Consider the following 17,125-nt stretch of genomic DNA (forward strand, 5'->3'; position numbering starts at 1 on the left):
AATTGCTAAATAAATGATAAATGATCTGCTTAGTTTAAACCAATGCTATATGAACTATCCCCCCTCAGTTTTCTCTTACAAAAAAGAGAAATACATATATTTAATATGCATTAACCTGAAAGGAAGAGGCAAAGATGACAAATAATGATTTATTCTTAACTTTCAAGTAAATTTCCTATTACCTGCAGCAGCAGAAATTCTACCAAAGTTGCCTAAATATAACTGTATTTGTAAAGATCTACCATTTTTACGTCAACTAATTCAATAATATATCGTTTGGACTCACTTCAAAATCTGTCATAATATTCATTTTGTGCTTTGGAACATTCAAGAAGCTTTCCCTCCTTTATTTAATTTGATCCTCAAGGAGAACCAGAGGATTATCACTATTTTCCTGATGAGAAAACCTATAGACTCAGAAAGATCAAATCATAGTTCTAATGGTGCGTGGAGGCTACATGCCAGAGAAAGAGCTAAAATCTAGGTCTTTGGACTTTAAGACTCATCAACCATTACAACTATATTTTATATTAGAAGATTTAGCATTACTTAGAAAAACAAGATTCTTTTTCAAAACAACTCTACTTATATTTTTACAGAATGTCCCCACAGACAAGTTCTAATGCTTCTTCCACTTCATCATTCCTTTGGGATTACTGAAATGTTTATCTTATTTTCTAGACTGTGTCTGGCTCACTGTGGCTTCAGTCAAATAAACTTCTTTATGAGTATCTTTCTTTGGACATTAAAAGCACTTAGTTCTAATTTATGCCTCTTTTTTAATTAATAGGATTAAATCAGCATGTTTCAAGGACTCTTACAAAAATGCAAAATATATATTCCTAGTTCTTAAGAAGTAGGGAGGCATTTGTCAAATTTTCTGTGAAAAAAAGACATCCATTTTTAAAAGGGCCTTAAATTTATATTTTCACACATGTACTGAAAGAATCTCATTCTAAAAATTCCTTTAGTAAAACTCAAAGAATTGGACCCAAATTTTAGGTGGGTGAAGTCCTAAAACAAGTAGTCGCATATACAAACTTTTATCTCCTCAGTAATTTATAGTATAGTAAGCCAACCACGTAGAAGATCTGTTTAAAAGGAACTTTTTCAACTGAAAAAGAGTTGACTGGGCTTAATCCCAGAAAAAAATTACCTTTTACTTAAGCAACTACCATCCTAAAGTCCCTTCCATGTTTATGCATAATGACACAGCCAGAGTGTCTCATGAAGTAACTCTCTTTTACCCTGCCAGGAGGGCACTGCTGACCTTTGCAGATCTCAGCAATTATTATATATCTTCTCAATTCCAAGAATGATTTTTTGTGCGATACTTCTATGGTAATATTAAATCATAAGTCATATTTTACATTATTGTGTAACTTCCATCACCTTGTGAACCTCCACAGATCAATAATGTTTACAACAGTACTCAAATACAATGTTATAGATTTTAATTATTGTTAATTAATAGGCTTGGATGTAGGCAAATTTTAGTATAAATACCATTGAACTGAAAAGCAGGAGACATGGATCAGTTGTTTTGTTTTGTTTTGTTTTGTTTTGTTTTGTTTTAATTATCTCTTATGGAACTTTGAGGTTATCATTTCACCTTTCTGGAGTTTTCTTTCCAAATCTTTATGTATCAATTTTCTAAACTTATAACCTGTATCACTATATCAAACTGAACACATTTTAAAGTAAGCTCCATGTCCAGCATGGAGCACAGTGTGAGACTTGAACTCACAATGCTGAGATAGAGGATCTGATGCTTAACTGAGTGAGCTACCCAGGTGCCCCAGGATACTTTTGGAACATATGTTAATGAAAGTGGCTTATTTTGCATAATATACTATTATCTGGGTTATTGTCAATGTCACCTATTGTGTAGATGAAAAGAGAGGTCAAACAGAAAACTATGTTTAAGGAGGAAGGTATTCAGTTTGATATAGTGATACAGGTTATAAGTTATAAGATAAAATAAAAATAATAATAAAATAAAATAAAATATAAAAAAATAAAATAAAATAAAAAACATAAAAGTAACCTGTTTTCAGAGAAAAGAATGGAGTTTCATCAATATTTTCTTCAGTAAGGTATGGATTATCTCACATCTCTTCTGAATCATTGTTATTCTCCCCTAGATGATTTCAATTGACATATAAATATGGTGTTATTTAGTTCATGAAAAAAAAACCCAAATCACTTGATTTTATTTTCCTTCCAGTTACTACTTCCTATGTCTCCATTACAGAAAAAATCCTTGAAAGAATTATCTATAATTGTCTACAGTCCCTGAGCCCATGCTCTTATGTATCCATCCTAATTGTGCCATGAGTCCCACACTCAAAGACACTGCCTTTATCAAGGTCAACAATGAACATTTGTTGTTGAATTCAATGTTAATTTTTACTTGTTATCTTTGAAGACACATTAGCTGAATAGGATACTGCTGATAATCCCTTTTCCTTTACTTTCTTCATTGACTTCCTGTGTATTATAACTACTGATTTTTCTCCTACATGATTTTTCTGGGCACTTCTTTTCAGCTCACTTTGATGCTTATTCCTCTTTTCTCTGCTTTCCTCACTTGAGAGAATTTCAGAACTCAATCCTTCAAATTCTTCTACATCCTTTAGTTATCTCATGGAGTATCATGGATTTAAAAATTTCTATAGGCTAACTGCCAAATTATATCTTCAATGACATCTCCCATAAATTATGTACTCAAGTGCCTTCCTGGCGTTTCACTTAGAAGACATCTACTAGTTTTATTTTCTCAAACAAATATGTCCACTTGATTTTCTCCCCAAAATCTACTTCTTTCACAATCTTCACCATCCCAACCAATGGTACTTCCATCCTTCAATTAAAAAAAAGAAAAAAAAAAGATGAAGTCAGATTTGACTTCTCTTTCATTTCATATCCAATCATCAAAAAGTCCTATTGGCTCTACCTACTTATCATCCTCTCCTCCTACCTCCACTGCAACTAGTCTGGCCTACAGACGGTCATTTCTCATCTGCATTCTCAAAATATGTCTATTTCCCTATGTTCTATCTTTCAGTATTTTTATAACACAGAAACCAGAATGATACTATAACAGTGAGAGTCAGGTTATGTCACCCCCGTGCCAAAATTCTCCAGTAGGATTTCAGTAACACTCAAAGCCAATATTTTAACAATGACAGCAAGGAAGGATCTAAACTTTTTTAATCCCCCTACTATTAACTCATGATTTAACCAATCTTCTTTCCCCCATTCAACTGTTTTTCAGCCATATTGTCTTCCTTAGGATCCTTAAAGGTGGCAGACACATTATCACCTCATGACCTTTGCACTGGATGCTCCTTTTGCCAAAAAATATTGCTTTTCCAAGTATCTGCATGATTTGCAACAGCAATTTCTTAAAGTATTTGTGAAAACATCACTCTCTCAGTGAGTTCTTTCCTTACCACCATACTTGACTATCACACTCCCACCATTCTCTAGCTAAGTTTCCTGATTCATTTTTCTCTATAGCACTTTTCCTTCTTTTCTTTTTAAAGATTTTATTTATCTATTGACACAGAGAGAGAAGCAGAGACATAGACAGAGGGAGAAGCAGGTTCCTCACAGGGAGCCCAATGCGGGACTTGATCCCTTGACCTCAGGATCACGCCCTGAGCCAAAGGCAGATGCTCAACTGCTGAGCCACCCAGGTGTCCCTTTATAGCACTTTTCATCTTCTACTTTGCTATGCAATGTACTTATGTATGGTCTTTCTTTTCATATCGGCATACAAACTACATGATGACAGGAATTTTTGTCTCTTCTATCTGGTGATATATCCCCTTGTTACCAGAACAAGGCCAGAAACATAGTGGGCACTCAGAAACTATTGTTACTAACTGTTGACAGTTAAACATCACATACTAATAAGATTATCCTTGAACTCTTAAAAGTACAGGAGCCCAACTGAACAGCCTCAGTTTAGAGAAAATACATTTGGGAAAACAAGTGACTCCATTCAAATATGGCACATTAACCAAAATTAAATCATCAAAGATTTGCTTTATAGAAAAATACATATATTACATAAGAATTCTTACTATAACGTTGATAATGCTTCTTCACTAAGTACTTTAGGGGGAGGTAGTCAGAGCAAGCCAGCTTCTTTTCCCATGAATTTCACAATAAAAATGCCCACTTTAGATTGCATCATGTGGTTTGAACCCCTGAGTGATTTTATGATTCATTTTAACCCACTCTGAGGGCTACCTACCAATCAAAGACACCACTCTTATCAAGGCCAACAATGTTCTTTTTTCACTGTAAGGGCTTATTAACCACTAGAAGACCACAACAGTAAAAACACTGGAAAGTACCCTTAATAAATTCACAATCTGTGGGTGGTTCTTAACCGAAGGAAACTAACTTTGGTAGAAAATGCTTTGGGAGTAGCTGGAAGCAATTTTGATATGTGCTGTAAACAAGAGGGAGCTACAAAATAATTTTCAAAGTTGTTTCCAAAGGGAAACCTTTGGACTGCAGCCATTCACACGGAGCAAGATAACAACATTTCACAAAAAATAATAATTGATGGCATTTATTAAATGCTTCCTATGCCAGACACTGAGGTGCTTAACATCCTGACTGGAAATACATTAAATAAATCGGTAGATTAATAAATTAAAACTAAATTAATTTATATTTATTGTTACATTTACTGTGTTATGAATAAGAAAACGGCAGCAGAGAAAATAAATATCCAAATATCTTACAACTAGTAGGAACCGTTAAGACCTAAGCAGTTTAGGGGATCCCTGGGTAGCTCAGCGGTTTAGCATCGCCTTCAGCCCAGGGCATGATCCTGGGGACCTGGGATCGGGATCCAGTCCCACGTCGGGCTCCCTGCAGGGAGCCTGCCTCTCCCTCTGCCTGTGTCTCTGCCTCTCTCTCTATCTCTCTCTGTGTCTCTCATGAATAAATAATTAAAATCTTAAAAAAAAAAGAAGACCTAAGCAGTTTGGCTTTCTTCACTGTTAGATCATACTGAATCAAGATCATAGAACTAATGTTAGACTAGTCAAATCAAACAAATCACATGAGTCAAATAAGCATCAATCTCTTCTTGAGACACATGCTGCATTTCACAATTAAATAAAGCAACTTATAAAGAAAAATACACAGATTAGTCCACTCATTTCTCAGAAGATTTCAACAAAACAAAGAACCATTCTATCAAATGCATTGTTTTAATTATACAATAGAAGAAAAAATTGTAAAGGTGATTTCAAATTTTTCTTGTGTATGAAAATACATACAAGTTTTGGAGAATCAAAAAGTAGTTCTTTGATAGTTATTGAGAAGAACACATTGCCAAAAAAGTAATGGTGAAACCTTATATATATTTTCTGTATCTTGATATCTGCATTCCTGGATATGTAATGTTTCCCTCAAGGACACCAGGTGGCAAAAGCATGGGCCTTGGAATAAAAACACACAACTCCATTCTGACACTTAATATAAGCTGCTTGTTTGGGGACAAGGCCTTCAGGCTCTGAGTCTCAGATTTTCCTAAAACACAGGTACAAAACCAGTGGTTTTCAGGGTATCCTAAAACAGATACAATAGAGTCCAAGTAGGGTCATTGGAGCCTGTTATTCTCCTGTTTTATATTCTTTAAAAAATTTTTTTGTTTAAATTCAATTAATTAACATACAATGTATTATTAGTTTCAGAGGTAGAGTTCACTGATTCGTCACTCTTCTACAATACCCATGCTCATTATATTATACCCTCCTGAATATCCATCACCCAGTTACCCCATCTCCCCATCTTCCCATCCTCTCCCCTCCAGTGACCCTCAGTTTGTTTCCTATGATTAAGAGTCTCTTGGGGGCAGCCCCGGTGGATCAGCCGTTTAGCGCCGCCTTTGGCCCAGGGCCTGATCCTGGGGACTTGGGATCGAGTCCCACGTCGGGCTCCCTGCATGGAGCCTGCTTCTCCCTCTGCCTGTGTCTCTGCCTCTCTCTCTCTCTCCCTCTGTCTCTCTCTCTCTCTCTGTGTCTCTCATGAATAAATAAATAAAATCTTAAGAAAAAAAAAAAAAGGAGTCTCTTAGGGTTTGTCTCCCTCTCTGATCTCATCTTGTTTTATTTTTTCCTCTCTTCTCCTATGATCCTCTGTTTTTTTTCATTGTTTTATATTTATCATAGCACTTCCCACTATTTGAGATAATATTCATTTATTTGTTTACCTGTTCTTTGTCTTCTTATCTGGAAAAGAAATTCAAAGGGAACAGACCTTTCTCTGACCCAATGAACATAGTGGTTGCTCCACACATATTTGTAGAATGGGTGAATACATGCTAACTATTAAGTGGGTTAGTTTCCTTCCTCATCTCTAACATGTGGGACTTCAGTGTTGGCTAGCTGGTGTTTTGTGTGTTTACTATGATTCTTTGAGACAGCAAGAGTTTTAGGGGGAAAGTATTCAAATGGAATGATTGCTGAATTCTCGTTATGCTGGGTTCAAAAGGATGCAGTAAAAAAGAGACTATATGTATGAGCTATATGCATATACATGTATCATACATATACATAGGCGTAATACACATACACATACATATACATACACATATTACTATATATATATAGTCATTCACATGTTAGTACTAAAATCTAAAATTAGGAAAGGAAAAAGAAATGCCAAAGAGACTATGCAAAAAAAAAAAAAAAAAAAAAAGTATGAGAAAAGCCCTACAATCTATCGTAAGAAATGAGACTTTATTAGCTAACTTTCATTTTTCTTTTCCTGTTCCAAAGTTTTTGTCCATTTCCTCTATATCTATCTTACCTACATCATTTTCTGGTTTTCCAAACAAATAACTTTGCAGATACTAGTGATTCTTGGATATAAATAACCTTAACGCATATGAATTCCCTCATGATGATTGTGAAATAGAGAATGTTTACACTATTGGGGACTTAAAGGAGGTCATCTCTCAAAAGTTATTTTACTACATCTGCAGTATAACCTGTACACATCACTGTGAGAAGCCCACCTTGTAGGGTAAAATATATGTAATAACCTTATAACATGAAATCCAGAATTACAGAACATCTTGATCCCTGAAGTTCTTTATTTGTTAGTCAAGAAACATTTAGTATGCATACATGTGCAAGAATTCAAAATATGCAACTGAAGGGAAATCTCTTTACAAAACAATAGAACTAAACAAGCTCCTGTGGATTCAGAAGTTCAAAGCTAAGTCTTTATCAAACAGCATTCTTTGGATAAAATGGTTATTATTATATTTTCTCTAGGCCTTTAAGAAATCCTTCAAAATAATCTTGCAGCTGTTCAAAGTAGCTAACTCTACTGATACTGGCTGCATCTCTGGTCAGCATCGAAGGAAGTATGAACCATGGAAAGCAAAGAAAATAATGCTAAGTCGGTGACTATAAAAATTATTTTTGAAAATAAAATTAATTTTTCACTTTAGCTGATTTTTCTAACCTTACATTCTGGCAATGTTTTAATGCCCACAGCTCAAACTTTTTGACCCTCCCAAAGCTGTCTAAGCAATGGGTGGTACTAGATGATCTCAATTCATTAGTCAGAATCAGAAGAGAAAGACAATGCCAAGGGAGAGTTATGATCATTATCTCAGAAGTAGGAATGTGGTATAGAGGCAGTTTTTGTTACCATAACCCCAAATTAGCAGGAATTTTTATGTCATAACTATTTATTCTGGAATAGCCCACTTAAAAATATTAGGGTTTGAACTATTTTCTTCCAAAACTTTCAGATATGGTATAGAAAAGGTGTTCAGGGAAACTTCCCATGTTTGGAAGTGGATGAGAAATGTAGACTTTATAGTGTTGAACTGATGATTTCCGAAGAGAAGATGCCATATTCTTTGAAGTGAAAGAAGGAATGTTCTATAAGGGTTATGACTACTTCTCCTGGGAAGATGACTACTGTAATGTTAGCATACAATCTGGACATGAATGGCTAATAGTAGCTATGGGGACCTAATAGGTGTGTGTGTGTGTGTGTGTGTGTGTGTGTGTGTGTGTGTGTATTTTTTGAGGGTAATTTGGGAGATTTCTGTAATTCCTATCCTGCATTCAATCTCTGCTACTGCTTACCAGACTTTGACATGTAAATTACCTAAATGTAGATAAAAATGTGAAAAATACGATACTTGGAAAGTATACTTAATATAAGAACCATCAAAAGAGTAGTTCTTATTGTCTTTAATCCAACACTTAGACCAGTTCTTCTTTTATATAAGCACTAGGTGTTGAGAGAGTGACAGGCTATATAGAAATAAATAAAACAAGATTTTGAACTCACAGGGTTGATTCCAAGTTCAAAAACATTCATACAAAAAAAAAAAAAAAAAAAAAAACCCTGAAAAACCAAAAACCCTCTAACTAGATAAAATAATTAGTAGTAGCTAGGTGGAATTAATTAATAATGTTTTTCTATTTGTCCAGATTGATTTGTTATTTTCAAATGATCAGTTTACCACATTTGAGTTAATATTTTACAATCACTTGTATGAAATTGTGATTATGAAGTCAAATGATCACTATGACAATCTATTTGTATCCATACATTTATCAAAAGACACAACATCTCACAAGGCTATAGGTCTCTTTTGGTCACCCAGAGATCTTAAATAGAACATGCAGAATTCTTCAACTCTTAACTCTGTTAATTTTGACAACTAAAAATCATATAGTCAGCCAAATACGAGCATGGTGCTTCTGTAAATGTTAACATTCACTCTGGTTGGTAAGTGTCTCAGTGACAAACTGCTAATGACCAGGACCTTATGAAGCAGGATCAGGGCCCTGGCTCCATGCTGCATGAAACTGACTCCGGACACGAGGCATGACCCAAGCTGAGACCTTGGCAAATTTCTCAGTTTCCTGGTACCTCAGCATCCTCACACATAGGAAGAGGATGATAATAATCCCCACCATCCAGGTGGTGGTGAGGATGGCATGACAACACACAGTCCTTAATGTCTTGCTCATAATGAATCATCAGTAACTGTCAACTATTAAAGTTTCTTTGCAAGTCTGATTTATTTTGCATTGTTCACACATATCAATGCAATGTTCTAGTGTTATTTACTGTATCATAGGAACCAGATAATGTTTCCTTTTTTTTCCCTTCAACTTCTTTATTTTCAAACTTTCTCTCTTTCTCTCTCTCTCTCTCTCTCTCTTGTTTGGAGTTTAATATTTGTTTTCTGTTCCTTTCCTTAAGGTGAATTTTAAATACAGGCAAATGAACAAATCTGATTTGTGCATATGATGGGTCGTGAAAAATTCATATACTTGGGTCATCACATCTCTTATTAGGATAGAGAACTCTTCCATAATTCCAGAAGGTTTTTCTTCGTATCTCTTTCCAGTTAATCCTCCCCTCAAACACAGAGGCAATATTCTGGGGTTTTTTAAACCTGCTTAAAAAATCCTAGAAAAATATAAGAACTCAAAAATAATATGTTTCCCTAACTCTTTAATTCATGAGATATAAATTCCAAACAAATGCCAACATATGAAATGTGTAATGAGTACAATGCTAAATCCACTTCCACCTCCACTCTATGTCAAGTTAGGTTTTATTTTTGATATTTCATTTGAGTTCAGAAAATAAGTTGTCTTAAAGATCAGAGGATATTAAAACTGCAGGCATAATTTTTTCCTCCCAAGTTCAGAATAAAGGAGTATAAGTCTCCTACATTCCTCTCATTACTTGAAGTATTAAAGAGGCCAAGAAAAGAAAAGAAATAAATCTTTAAGCATAAAACTTAGCACACGCTCTCTCTCTCTCTGTGCAAGTATCTGTGTATCTATCTACACAAACATAAACAAACTAAATATACATGACATAAACATATACATGACTAAATATAACTCATATAAACCTTGCTTTTATGTTAATTTAAACATTTAAAACAATTAGCAGATGTCATTTCTTAGTTTTTATTTCTATATTTCTAGCTTTTCACATGGCCTTTCTAAAATATAAATATATATGTTTGAGATCTTAAAGGTTATCTCAGTGGTTTATCTTTTTTTTAAGATATCTTGCTGTGTTTAAAAATAAAGTACCTCTAACGAGGGATAAACTAATTAGTATGAGCCATGTGAAATTAATGTTTTTCCATTTTTAGGGATTTGACTTGTTTTAGTATAAAACTGATTATAACCTACAGACCAAAATCTCCTAATTATGTTAACCAGTAGTTGATAGTTGTAAATAATAAGCTGAAAAGTGTGCATGAACACCTCTGGCACCATTCTCCTCACAAAAATAAGAAATAATTGGGCTTTGTGTACTATAATAATATTTTTATTAACTGATGCCAATACCATAAACATGTCACTGAAGTCAGTATGCCTTTCTAAATAAAAGAAATACAGTAATCAAAAAGACAATCTGGAAAACATTTACACACTTACCTTTGTAAGTCAGCTTGAGTCGTGGAATATTTTGCTTAGAAGTTCCAATGACTGGAAGAAACAGCATGGTCATGCTTAGCATCATCAAGGCATGAAAAAGGTGAAAATTGTGGCTTCTGGACTTCGGTCTCTCATTTTTATTAGCACTCATGTTGAAAACAATGTCTTCTTTCAAACAGTGTTAGTTTAATCTAAAAAATAAGAAAATAGCTATTAATATAGCAGTTTTTAGATTTTCCTAGACTTACTACATTATAATTTTCTGAATGTATGTAGATTTTAAAAAGTAATTGCTCCTTCCCTCTTGTTTTGATCATGCAAACTGTTACAAGGGAAAGAAATCAGAATTGAATAACAAAATTCAGGTCTGCCTTTACTCAGATGCAGAGATGGCAGAGATGAAGACATAATGAATTTCAATTCTTTATGATAATTAGCATTTCTTCCTCTATTAAAGTTTGTTTTCACACAAATGCAGAAGGAACCAACTCTTTCTGACTTGAGAGTACTCAGGCAAGAATACTAGTAGAACAGGACGCCTGGGTGGCTCAGCGGTTGAGCAGCTGCCTTAGACTCAGGTCATGACCCCGGGGTCCTGGGATCGAGTCCCACATTGGGCTCCCTGCAGGGAGCCTGCTTCTCCCTCTGCCTGTGTCCTGCCTCTCATGAATAAATAAAATCCTTTTAAAAAAATACTAGTAGAAGCCATTCCTTCCTCATATCATCCCCAAACAAAAACAGATAAAAGCTATTATTTTCAGGGAGTTCATCTCTTGTTTCTGATATAAGGGTGTTTTAAAAGTCCACTTAAGGGTGCCTGGGGGGCTCAGGTGGTTAAGCGTCTTCCTTTGGCTCAGGCAATGATCCCAGCGGAGTCCTCAGTGAGGAGTCTGCTTCTCCCTCTTCCACTGGCTTTCCCCTCCCCCTTCTCCCCTCTTGCTCATGCTCATGTGCATTGCATGTGCACACTTTCTCTCAAATAAATAAATAAATAAAATCTTTAAAAAATAAAAATTAAAAAAAAGGTCTAATTAAAATTGGAAAAAATAGGAATGATTAGGTCTGGGCCACCACTACAAGTTTTAGGCCTGGGATAATACAATCTTACCTGTACCCTATATACTAGTCCACACAGGGCAGTACTGAATAGAAAAACCATAATATAAAAGGGTTTATAAAAGAGAGGAAGTTGTTATGAACCAGGTTGCCATAAATAAGCTCTTGGTTATCTTTTTTTGTTTAAGATTTTATTTATTTATTTATTTATTTATTTATTTATTTATTTATTTATTTAAGAGGGTAAGAGATCAAGAGCAGGGGAGGGCAGAGGGACAAGCAGGCTCCCTGCTGAAGCGGGGAGCCCAACACAGGGCTCAGTCTCAGGACCTGGAGTCAACTAGGTGCCCCAATTGTCCTTCTTAAGACATGGAATAAATTGAACACATAGTTCAAACAAGCTTGATAATAATTATTATAAATAAGAGTCATCAAATATTTATATTCAATGTTTTAAAGCGCTTTTTGTTTTGAAGTACTTTCCATAAATGAAAGGACTCAGTGCTGTTAAATTAACTTAAACAAGGAGACCTTTAGACTCAGGTGGCTCTGATGAAGTGGTGGCCAGCTTAAGCAAATGGAAATCTAGGTGTATAAATGCCTCAAAGTCACAAAACAAAAATATTAGGGATAACCAATCGCAAACAACTGATGAGGCCTTAGGCTACAACCAGTTCCTTCTTTGCTTCAGCACTTTCTTCACACAAGTCTTTCCCCGGGCTCCTGAAGGCGCAGGACTGCTAACCACTTCCAGTTTGGCACTACACAATTGGAATCAATTATTTTTCAAAAAAAACTTAAAATTTTAATATGTCTCAGTAATCTTTTAATAATGCTACTACCAGCAAGGCATAAAGGGTGGGTAATTATTTACCACACTTCACAAATGAGCTTAAGTGGTTCTCCCAAGGTCATATGGCAGATAAGTGGGTAAAAACATGTGGTCAGGACTTTAGCTATAGCTGGCTTCTTAAACTAAGTCTTTGGGTGCTTTTCAATATGGTAAAATCATATGATCTTCAACTCTTACTGTCTTCAACTTCTTTTCTTTCTGCACAAAGTTACAGATAGGATTTTACTATGCTTACATCCAGGAAAGACTCCAGATGTAGTACCTGCTTTAACTTCTGTCCCAATAATTTCTGTAGTTCCTTGGTAATAGCTGTAGCCATAATAAAAAAGTCTTATACTTTAATAAATTTTCCAATTACTTAATATCAAAATATTCTACATTTATATGGCTTAGTTTTAAGATAAGTTCTAATATGAGTGAACTGTCTTATGAAAGATCAACTCTTTAGTAAGTGCCTTTGCACATCAAGGATCTAGTTACCTTGAATCTCAGAAGTTAAGATCCACCTGGGAAAGTGAAATAATATAAAATTTAGGGATGTATTGATTTATGGTTATATATGACAAACATTTTAAGGACCGACTACAAAATTTATGTTGTTTCTTCATGAAATGTTGAATACGAACGCTTCATAAATTCTATTTATATATATTTATATATTTTAAAATACATTTTTATATTACAATTTACTGTAATTACCTAAGTCTTCTGTCTTGTGTGTGATCTGTGCATATTTAAATCTCTGATTGAGAAAATTACTGCGTATGTGAATAATCAAAGTAATTTAGATACTCATTTAAGTGTAGCACCTGGGTGGCTCACTCGGTCAGGTGTCTGACTCTTGATTTTGGCTCAGGTCATGATCTCTGGGTCCTGGGATTGAGGCCCACGTTGGGCTCCACACTCAGAGGGGAGTCTGCTTGGAGACTCTCTTCTCCCTCTGCCCCTTCCCCGACTCATGCACGCGCACTCTTTCTCTCAAATAAATAAATAAATCTTTAAAAAAAAGCGTATTGTAATAAATATGTCACATATTACCTATTTTATTCACACCTACCTGACATTCCTTGAGAGGTATTATTAGATATAATTTGAAAGAAAACAGGAATGTCATTCTGACCAAAAAGATCAGTAGCACTTTATGAAAATTTTAGTTTTTAAAATTTCTTTAATACATAAAATAAAACACTAATAAAGTCCTTCTTTAAATAATATTTAAAAAATAAATTCCTGGGATGCCGAGGTGACTTAGCAGTTGAGTGTCTGCCTTCAGCTCAGGGTCTTGGGATCGAGTCCCACATCGGGGTCCCTGCATGGAGGCCGCTTCTCCCTCTGCCTGTGCCTCTGTGCCTCTGCTTCACTCTCTTTGTGTCTCTCATGAATAAATAAATAAATCTTTTAAAAAAACAAATTCTTAAAAAAATAAATAACTGTATTATTTTACAGCTAGTAGGACAAAATGTTTGTTACTGCCACCCATCACTGTAGCTGGTCCACAGAAAAATTTACCAGGATTAGTTTTAAATTACATGAACTTTAAGTTAATCTCTTAAGAAATGAATCTTGCAACCTCTCAATTTGTCACTTATACCAGTAAAAAAAAATAGATATAATCTTTGACTTATAGGTGCTCCTGAAAAACTTACTACTTTTATACAAATAAGAACATATGTATAAGAATATATATATAACAATCATTAAATCAGAGCTAGTCCTCAACCATTTATTAAGATGAGGAAAAAGGTAAGACTCTTTTCTGAAAGAAGTGATTAATTATATACAATAATTAAAGCACATTACATTATTTATAAAATCAAGATATTTATGGGATGTTATGGAAGATAGCTCAAAGAAGTGTCATATAAATCTAAGCAAGACAAAGATAGTTTTGATGGAGGACAATGAGAGGAGAATGGAAAGCAAAAAGAGAGTTTCGGAAGACAGTGAAAACTCATTAAGGGTTCTTGAAAAGCCAGAACTTGCTTAGATTGCTATGAGGAGAAGGGAGGGATACGGTAGCATAATCCAGAGACGGGAGAGAGGACACCAAAGATGAACTTGACCTAACGGCTAAATGTGCCTCCTGCCTGCTCTGGGACCTAATACATTATTACTTGACCGGCTCTTGCTTCACACCACCTTTGATATTAGATCGTTTGTGCTGATTCCATCCAAATTCATGAGCGACTCTCTAACCCCATTGGCCTGTTCTTTCATTTTCCCCTAGATCTACACGTTGGCAGCATGTAGGTATCTGATTATAGATCGTAGCCTTCCCCTACAGACAAGTATTCCTCCACCTACCTTCCTCTCACTCCCCCTCCCCTGCAAAATGAAAGGCAAATTGAATATGGAGTTTAAGGGTATTAAACTTCTCATTAGGCTTAGTTTTTTTGAGCTTCTGGGCCCATGAAATCCTACCTTTTTCTTCATGACATGCAACAATCCATGTAATTTGAATGTATGTTTAGGTACACAGGCAAAAGAGAGGGAACTTTCCATGTGTGCATTTTATTAGCAATAATGACCTCAGTACAGGACCTCTCTTGGGAATTAATGACCAGTTGGGGTTAATGGCCCTTGGTTATATATTGAGATATCTACTCCTCCAACTGATCATTAATCGCTAAGACATGCCCTGTGCCTCCAACACTATAAGTTAAGAAGATTGATGTTTTGGTTTTCAATGAACAGTAGTCATACTGTTCCTTGTAACCCAACTCATTAATACTGTTAAATAAGTTAAAAATCAAAGTGCTGTTTTCCTTGCTATGTGACATTCCAATAAGTGCATGCAAGTGCTGTTACATATGTTAAGGATGAGAGACAAAATAAAACAAAAATCCTGAAACTGCTGGAACTTTCTTTTTAACTTTAAATATTTTTCTACTATAAAACAGTCATTCTCTATAATCTGCTTTCCTGATTCATTGTTTTTCTTCCCAACAATCCTCTGAATTCAATAGTTAATCTTTTAATTGAGGCAATTTATGGGTTAAATGTATAACCAACAACCTCTCCACTAATCTATTGATATTTGGCCATCTTCCTTTCAGTAAATGTGGATGTGTGTGTGTATGTGTGTGTGCGTGTGTGTTGTGTCCTGCATCTGGGAGGAATTACAGAGAGAAGTAGGTGTGATTTAACCTAAAGTAGGTGGATTTAGTGAATTGTATAGGTTATACTGCGTGCTACTGTCTGTAACAAGCTCGACCTGGAGCCAATTAACTGAATGTAATCTATTCCAGATGTTCACTGGAACAAACAGCACTCTTGGGGATCTTCAGATGTGGAGCCAATAGAGAGTGTTCTGATTATGAGAGATTTTTACACACTGTTCCACTAAATCAGAGATCCAAATGCATAATCTAACATTCAAGAAGGCCTTGCGCCACTTCCCAAAGGAATACAAAGAGACCAAAACTTATTGGATGGACAGTAACTCATCAAAAATATTATTTGAGGAGCAAGGGATATAAAATTTTATATGTTAACTTCACTGATTTGCCTTATTTCTTTATATTCATCTATTCAAAAGTCATTAAGATAAGGTATAATTATGGTGGAAAAAATATATTCTACGCATAGGACAAGAATTAAAAGGTCCAGGTCTTGACATATAAAAAACCTTGGACATTTAGATTTAGGATTTTTTCTCAGGTGTGTGTGTGTGTGTTTTGAGGAAAATAATCCTTGACTTCATGGTAAGGATATGGACAAGATACCAAACAGAAATTATAGAAGAAACTTGAGCGTCAAGGAGACCATACAGGCAAACACAGAGCTTTTTGTTTGCAGAGGGCTGTCATATTCCATGGATCAAGTACAGTGATAACAAAGTAGAACACAAGTGGTATGTGTGAAATCCATACATTGGAGTGCTTGGAGCTTGGAGTGCTAAAACTTTTATATACATGTATTTTATCTAATTCTTTCTAAAATTTTCTTTGTATATTTTCTAATATATCTAATACCCTGCTACTTTAGCACAGTCAGGAGTGTGCAGTCACTGCTCAAGTGTACAGCGCAATCATCAGTGAGTAGAATTTATGCAGCAGGAAGTTTTCATTGAAAACTTTTAACTGTCCATTAATGGACTTTAATGTTTCAGACGTCATGAATTCCTCAACAATTAATATATTCCCATGGAGTCTGAGAGACTATCTGATTTTTCAGAGCCCATGAAGAACAGACTTAACATTTAATTAAACGTTAATTTACTTCCTAACATCCTTATGTGATATTTCACTATATGCCAAACTAAACATCATCAGTAATTGGCTGTAAAGTTGAGCTGAACTCTTCGTAAGTAGAGGTACATTACAGCAGTTACATTTTTATTTTGCAGCGGTTTAACCACAATGTCTACATTTCTAAAATACACTGATAGTATATCCTATAAGTACCAGCTCAACAAAAGCACCATTGTTACATGTTACTTGGGTTATTGTGTCTTATAGCCTTGTACTTATGGCCAGATCAAATTATTTAGGATCTCAGTCCAAATGAATCCAGTTCAGTAGAAAATAGATTTCAGAACATACAAGTGTAAACTGTTAGAATTACTATCCTGGGTTGTACTTTTTCCCGAAAATAACAGTAACAATAACACAATGCTTGTAAAGAGGTCCTAAAGACATCAAGTGTCTCCAAGGTCCAAATCACTCAAATAATTAACACATTTACCAAAAAATAATAAAATACTGCTATAAGTGACTTTACCATCTTCCTTATCCTAAATTTC

General features: G+C 35.0%; 1 protein-coding gene across 7 annotated transcripts in view; it reads right to left on the reverse strand.

Moving 5' to 3' along the window:
• The window catches only part of SEMA3D (semaphorin 3D), a 216,974-nt gene that overhangs the window by 133,018 nt on the left and 66,831 nt on the right, over nucleotides 1-17,125 (reverse strand). For all 7 annotated transcript variants that reach the window (XM_035701533.2, XM_025449289.3, XM_035701532.2 and 4 more), the window contains one exon: nucleotides 10,473-10,663. In XM_035701533.2, coding sequence (XP_035557426.1) covers nucleotides 10,473-10,623 — 151 coding nt within the window. In that variant the 5' untranslated portion in view covers nucleotides 10,624-10,663. The remainder of the gene's footprint in view (nucleotides 1-10,472; nucleotides 10,664-17,125) is intronic.

The sequence above is a fragment of the Canis lupus genome, chromosome 18 (genome assembly GCF_003254725.2).
Source record: "Canis lupus dingo isolate Sandy chromosome 18, ASM325472v2, whole genome shotgun sequence".
Taxonomy (NCBI): Eukaryota; Metazoa; Chordata; class Mammalia; order Carnivora; family Canidae; genus Canis; species Canis lupus.